Source organism: Ostrea edulis, chromosome 3, assembly GCF_947568905.1.
Source record: "Ostrea edulis chromosome 3, xbOstEdul1.1, whole genome shotgun sequence".
In the NCBI taxonomy this organism is placed as follows: domain Eukaryota; kingdom Metazoa; phylum Mollusca; class Bivalvia; order Ostreida; family Ostreidae; genus Ostrea; species Ostrea edulis.
This window is the reverse complement of record NC_079166.1, coordinates 82,552,459-82,560,803: the sequence shown is the minus strand read 5'-3', so window position 1 is coordinate 82,560,803 and position 8,345 is coordinate 82,552,459. Positions and strand designations below refer to the sequence as shown.

The window sequence follows — 8,345 nt, the reverse complement described above, 5'->3', positions numbered from 1 at the left end:
TAAATTTTAAGTTGTATGTTTAGTTTTCTCATGATATCTAATCAAAACACTTCAGCTTACTAGTCAATGAAAGATAACGGCAATATATATGTTACATGATATCAGTCAGTCTGCTGCATTTCCCATGCTAAGATGAACCTCGCGGTACTTGTTTTGTTAGCTGCTGTCCATATCGGACATTGTCTTCTATCTGTCGACAACGCCAAAACGTCTACATCTATTCCTCATGGTGGCGTGTCTGGTGGGTCAGACACACCTCTAGACAGCAACATCATCCGTGACATCATCACGCAGGAAACAGCACTCAGAATTCAACTGCAGAAAAATGTAGAGACGTTAATGAAAGAATTCACAACATTGAAGGAGTCGACGACAAATGAAATAACTTCCCTTAAACAGAAAACGTCTTCCCTACATCAGGAAATCGCAGACTTAAGGACTGAGAACACCAAATTACGACAGAGTTTTGATACGCTGAATTCCTCGTGTAATCAGGGCTGTCAAAATCATGGCTCCCCTGTGGCAGTTTCAGGTGAAGCGTTGAGTTCCGTGAGCGACTTAAAAACACAAGTGAGATATCTGACGTTGTCTCTGTTAGATCTACAAAAACAATCAAGTGTGTTAAATGACACCTTACATGAAAACTTCAGAAATGTCTCAGGTAATGTCAATTCAGGCTTTAAAGACGTAATGGTAGAGATTCTAGATGTCAAAGAAGAACAAAATAAAATAAAATCTTCGCTCGTGAACGTGGATTCATCACATCAACAGATCACGTCATCTTTAAGAGGTAAGACACAATTTGTCTCTACTTAATGTGATAAAAAATGAAAACAGTACACCTGAAGAGTTTTCATAAAAAATACAAGGTGAAGATAACGAACAGTAACCAATCTCATAACTCCTACAAGCAATACAAAATAGATAATTGGGCAAACACGGACCCCTGGACACACTAGAGGTGGGATCAGGTGCCTAGGAGGAGTAATCATCCCCTGCTCTGGAGTAGACATAAGTAGATATTTTCCCGAAGAAATTAAAAAAAAATTTCCTACGATCAGATGTTGAGAAAGGTAATGGAGAAAAAAAATCTGTGAATATTCCCAAATACTGGTACAGGGAAATATTCGCCCCCTTTTTATTTTCACCTTTTTTATCCTAGTTGCCAGTTGCCTAGTTCTCTCCATTATATCTCAAATTCAAAACAGGGCGAAACCGTCAGCATGTGCAGAAAGTCGAAAATAACACGGGGCGAAAATAACATTGTATATAGTAATATATCAGATATTCATTAAAAATGTATAATGTCCCCTACATTATTATTTTTTTTTATATTTCTGTAACTTTCAAGCATCGTGATTTTTGTACCTCTTTTTACCTATCTAGATGACTTAAACATGACTATACGGGATCTGAAAATTGCCCTTGGCAGAACGGAACGTCAGCAAGCTGATTTGATGAACTCTGTATCAACGCTAGAGAGGAACACTACGTCCCTTATAAAATCAAGTATGTATCTATGTAAAACTATTGACTACAATTTACAGTACCTAGCCATAAGTGAGGCATCATTTCCTTTTTATGCACCTGCGACTAAAGTCAGGGAAGGTGTATTGTTCTTGTCCTGTCTGTTTGTGCTCCTTACCTATCTGTTCACAACGTTAACTTTACTCATAACATCTAAAATGGTGAATGAAAGGGCTCTCATATTTCATATATATATTCCTTAGGACAAAACGTTTCTTTTGGTAATTAACTCGATTTGACGAAATGTTAACTCGACCTAACGAGAAACTAACTCGTTATAACGGGTTAATATTTTGTTTGATACGTTCTTAAAAATGAGTTCTGCCAGTTTTCGTACGAATATTATAGTATGAAAACTCTGACAGTTTTTTATCAAACATTATTTTATCTTTATGGTTGTCATTTTCTTTTGCGGTGCAGTGGTAAAATGTAAAACATCTAAATTCTCGAATATGAAGATACAAAATTAAATCGTATTGAGATTGATCACTGTTCGTTATCGTCACCTTGCATCATAGACAAATGCAATTTTTAAAGCGAAATTGCTGAAAATTCCATGAATAAAGGGTGAAAATAACGAATAGTGATCAATCTCATAACTCCTACAAGTAATACAAAATAGATAGTTGGGCAAATACGGACTCCTGGATACACCAGAGATGGGATATGATAAAAAATTATTTTTAAAAATAAGGTCAACCGTTGTTACGTAGTAGTCCACCAATGGTAGCTTTTCCATCATAAAACTTTCCTTCTGAAAAATTGTTATATACATGTGGTAAGTCTTTTCATGGTAAAGTCTCCCTAAAACAAGTTATGGAAAGCTAATCGATTTAAAATTGATGTTTTGTAGAATGATCGCAGATGCCTTAATTCACATATACTTGCATACATCAGTGCATAAAATGTATATCGTTCTGAATATAAAAGGATGTATAAAATTCTATATAGGTTGTTTTGATAAGAATTGTTTCATTACATTACTTTGAAATTAAACTCTACGTATTGATAAGATAAATCTACGTATTGACATGATAAATTTACGCATTGATAAGATAAATCTATGTATTGATAAGATGAATCTATGTATTGATAAGATAAATCTATGTATTGATAAGATAAATCTACGCATTGACATGATAAATCTATGCATTGATAAGATAAATCTACGTATTGATATGATAAATCTACTTATGGATAAGATAAATCTACTTATTGATATGATAAATCTACTTATGGATAAAATAAATCTACTTATTGATATGATAAATCTACTTATTGATAAGATAAATCTACTTATTGATAAGATATATCTACATGTACGTGTTGATGAGATAAATCTACGTATTGATAGGATAAATCTACGTATTGATAAGATAAATCTACGTATTGATATGATAAATCTACGTATTGATAAGATAAATCTGTGTATTGATAAGATAAATCTACGTAGTGATAAGATAAATCTACATGTACGTGTTGATAAGATAAATCTACATATTGATGTGATAAATCTGCGTATTGATAAGATAAATCTAGATATTGATAAGATAAATCTACGTATTGATAAGATGAATCTTTGTATTGATATGATCAATCTAGATATTGATAAGATAAATCTACGTATTGATACGATAAATCTACGTATTGATAAGAGAAATATACGTAGTGATAAGATAAATCTATGTATTCCTATGATAAATATATGTATTGGAATGATAAATCTACATATTGATAAGATGAATCTCTGTATTGATAAGATAAATCTACGCATTGATAAGATAAATCTACGTATTGATAAAATTAATCTACGTATTGATAAGATCAATCTACGTATTGATACGATCAATCTAGATATTGATAAGATAAATCTACGTATTGATACGATAAATCTACGTATTGATAAGAGAAATCTACGTATTGATAAGATAAATCTATGTATTCCTATGATAAATATATGTATTGGAATGATAAATCTGCGTATTGATAAGATGAATCTCTGTATTGATAAGATAAATCTACGCATTGATAAGATAAATCTACGTATTGCTAAGATTAATCTACGTATTGATAAGATAAATCTACGTATTGATACGATAAAGCTACGTATTGATAAGATAAATCTATGTATTGATAGGATAAATCTACGTATTGATAAGATAAATCGACGTATTGATAAGATAAATCTACGCATTGACATGATAAATCTACGTATTGATAAGATAAATCTACATATTGATAAGATAAATCTACGCATTGATAAGATACATCTATGTATTGATAAGATAAATTTACGTATTGATAAGATAAATCTACGGATTGATATGATAAATCTATGTATTGATAAAATAAATTTACGCATTTGTAACCCATGTAGGTAGAACTATAACTCTTGGGTTGGTTTGTATATATAAATCTAAATCTGCAACATACAAACACATTTGAACATACCATTTACCCTAGCTTTAATTCACAAAGTACAAATGATAACTTTACCGGATAATATTTAAGATAAAATAATATATTACTTTAATTCACGCATAATTATTATATGTATAAATATGCTTACCAGTCTATAGCCAATGTAATGAATCTGATGATTGTATAAAGTATTTCTCTATACTGCTAACACCTTGACGGTCGTGCAGCGAATCGTACCTAAATTTTTGGTTTAGAGTACAGAAACGGGTGTTGAACTGAGTGGGGCTATTTATACCAAGATAGTGACATTCGCCCCTTGTATCGATACAATACTTCTTGCAGGGAGACCCCCGCATATCGCAGTCACTTGATTCAGACATGGGTCCCCCTCCTTAATAATACCACAAGGTACCCAAGTAGATTTCGGACACCTCTCGCTTCATGTCTCATTTTACGATTAGTTCGCTATTCATCCTCACTTTTGTGATATAAGTCGCTTTAATAGATATTGTCCTTGCTGGTATACCACTTGAAGACTTGAAGTGAGAGGTGTCCGAAATCTAGTTAGGTACTTTGTGGTACTATTAAGGCGGGTCGCATATATGAATTTTTAAGGGGGGGGGGGCACATATATGAAACAAGTGCCTCTGGGTGTTATTTAAACGATGTATAAATTACGGAAACGTGTCGACATCGTTATCAAAACGACTTCGAAGGGGGATAATTTGAGTCAGGCACTGAAGTTACATTATTTAAAAAAAGATCCATCGGATATAATCAACATCAAATAATTATCTAGCATTAATGACAATTCAAATTCGATAAATTTCAAGAAAACATGTACACAGAATTTGTAGACAAAGTTGATCAATTACTGTAAGGTCTTCCAAACAAATTCTATGGTACAGGAATTATACTGGGGAATTGTATATATGTATAATAAAACAAAATACATTGTATCCAGTAATGGATTCGTTTGATAATGGAAAAAGAATATGTATACTTTACCAATAGATAATCAATGTTTTCTCAAATATTACAAAGAATGGTCCACCTTAAACTTAAGATGGTAGAAAATCGGCGATATAGTAGTTTTCCCGGGGGACCAAGCTTAATTTGACATTTCAATTCATGAGAGTAAAAACAAACTTGATACTTTGATTTACTAGAGTGAAAGCTCCGACCCTTTTATTACTAATCTTCAAATCTTTTACAAGGAAATCATATGGACGTTTGAATATATATGCTTACTGAATTCATTAAAGATTAAATAATTGATCTTACGAGACAATATTTCACTGTTTAAAAGCAGATGGTAAATGATATCTGTTATATTCTTTGTTAGAAAATTAAACCTTGCTTTGATTGTAAATTCAGTAGACAGGTGCATCTTCAGTTTGCTTGGATTATATTCATAGAACATTTGTCGCGTTATTGGAACTTGGTGGTTCTTTGTCTTGATTCTAATCTCAGTGAATGGAAACTCATTGTAGATAATGAATGAATAGTGATATTAGGTTTACATTTTATCAAATTGCAGAACTTCCCAGAGTTGGATTTACAGCTTCAATGACAGCAGCTGACACGAGTACCACCGTAGGAAGACGATTGGTGTTTCCTTAAGTTATAATCAACGAAGGACACGGCTATAACCCAAGCGACGGCGTATTTACTGCTCCCGTGGGGGGCCTCTTCGTCTTCTACTCTTCTCTCGGGTCTTACGGTACTGAAGCCTATACCTGTGATATAGTACTAAATGGGAATACCAAGGTCAGACTGTACACTATGTCAGGCGGTAATGCTCCAAATCAGTCGGCGTCAAACATGGCTGTAGTCCAACTTCAGAAAGGTGACAGAATTTGGATGAAAATGAAAAGTTCAAATCGCATTAATTCGGACTCTTCGTCCATATCAACATTTACTGGATATCTAATATACAATTAACATCCATTACAATATGATCAATTCTGTATACTTTTTCAATGTGTGTTAGATAACAGCATAATTTACATCACATGGTTACATGAGGAATATATTTTGGTTCCAACTGACAAAGCTAGTAACAACATTGTCTTTGTTTGTAAGGCTCATTATTACAACTGTATTTTAAACGAACTTGGCATTAATTCCACTTTTGGTAATCATACTTATACTCCAACTGCCCTTTCAAAAGACGAAATTCTTCAAAACCATGCTTCAGTTTTGGACACATTTAATATTCCAGTCAATGGGTCGAATGAATATGAGTTACCGTACCTATACTGGATTCCTAAACTACATAAAAACCCTTACAAACAAAGATACATTGCTGGATCCAGTAAGTGCTCTACCAAGCCCCTATCTTTGCTCCTCACGAAAATGTTAACAGCTGTGAAGGAGAAACTTCAAACTTACTATGCAACTACATATGCCAGAAATGGTGTTAATCAAATTTGGATTCTAAAAAATTCTAGAGAACTTTTAGTAAACTTAAAATCACAGAATTTTCCCCAAATCAATAGCATTAAAACCTATGACTTTTCAACACTATATACGACCATTCCTCACGATAAATTAAAGACTAGACTTTTTGACATCATAGACAGTTGCTTTTTCAACAAAAACGGAAAACGGAAATATTCATATCTGGTGATCAGTCATTCAAAAACTTACTTTGTTAAACACCACTCTGATTCCACGCACAAGTACTCTGAAGTTGAAATAAAAAATATGCTAGAGTTCCTCATTGACAATATCTTCGTGGTCTTTGGTGATCAGGTCTTCCCACAGTCTGTTGGAATTCCCATGGGCACGAATTGTGCTCCTTTGTCAGCTGACCTGTTTTTATATTCATATGAAGCAGAATTTATTCAAAAACTTCTAAGTGAGAAGAAAAATCTCTCGCTGTGACCTTCAATTCGACTTTTAGATATATCGATGACGTTTTGTCTATTAACAATTATAGCTTTCATTCATATGTCGATTTGATATATCCCTGTGAGCTCGAAATAAAGGACACCACAGAGTCGTCCACTTCTGCTTCATACTTAGATACATGTATTTTATTGAAAGTAGACATTAACGGCAAACTGACAACTCAACTGTATGACAAACGGGATGATTTCAGCTTCTCCATCGTCAACTTCCCACATTTATGTAGCAATGTTCCATTATCACCTGCATATGGTGTTTATATATCTCAACTGATTCGATATGCAAGAGCTTGTTCTGGGTATAGTCAGTTTTTAAATCGAAGTAAGCTACTGACAAACAAGTTGATGGTACAGGGATTTCAACAGTCTCGATTGAAGTCAGCATTTCGCAAATTCTATGGTCGTTATAACGATCTAGTTCGTCAATACAACCTCGCATTGGGTCAAATGCTGTCTGACGTGTTTCATACCGATTCTTAAGCCGTTCTTGGCACACTGATTTTGACTGCGGATAACTCCGTTTACCTGATCAGGATATGGGGCTCACGGCGGGTGTAACCGGTCAACAGGGGATGCTTACTCCGCCTAGGCACCTGATCCCACCTCTGGTGTGTCCAGGGGTCCGTGTTTGCCCAACTATGTATTTTGTATTGCTTGTGGGAGTTATGAGATTGATCACTGTTCGTTATCTTCACCTTGCATGTAATTAATACAAATCATGGGAAATTAAAGTCTATATTATAAGGTACATTGTAGCTTGCTGTTTAAAAAACACGTGAGAGAAACATACACGTGATTAATGTTGATGAATACTTCGTGCTGTCTTTTGTTGCTCTTTATTATTGTAATTTATTCAGTGGTTCAGTTTTCTGTGCAACCTACACACTGTTGTTATACATACAGTTTTAACCTACACACTGTTGTTATACATGTAGTTTTAACCTACACACTGTTGTTATACATACAGTTTTTTTTTCACTGAAGAGACATTATTTGTCGAAATGCGCATCTGGTGCATCAAAATTGGTACCGTATAAGTTTTACATTATGACCCCTGGGTCGAGGCCTCTGCTGGTGGACTGTTAGTCCCCGAGGGTCTCTACAGCACAGTAGCTAAGTACTTCGTTACTAGCTTGAAAATACGGATGTATATTTAATTGCTGTTATAAAATTTAGAAATTCATTTCAAAATTAAGGATTATCTCCCTCATGCATAGCTCTTATCCTTGGACGAATTTGGCTTCACCTTTTTGGCACGCTGTTTTTGGCTATATTTAGCTCTAAAACTTCATAGTTATTTCGGATTTCAAACATTTCGGTTGAGCATCACTGAAGAGACATTATTTGTCGAAATGCGCATCTGGTGCATCAAAGTTGGTACCGTATAAGTTTTACATACTATAGTTTAAAACTTATTTTCTTTAGCGTTTTGTACAGATATACGAATTACAATTCCTTAATGTACATGCACATGTGATAAAGAAA

General features: G+C 34.0%; 1 protein-coding gene across 1 annotated transcript; it reads left to right on the top strand.

Annotated features, from left to right (window-relative positions):
- Positions 1-7,775, top strand: LOC125662865 (uncharacterized). The gene is made up of 3 exons (XM_048895216.2): positions 1-790; positions 1,387-1,509; positions 5,489-7,775. The coding sequence occupies exons 1-3, from the start codon at positions 133-135 to the stop codon at positions 5,569-5,571; spliced, it is 864 nt and encodes a 287-aa protein (XP_048751173.2). The 5' UTR covers positions 1-132; the 3' UTR covers positions 5,572-7,775.
- Positions 7,776-8,345: the final 570 nt, after the last annotated feature.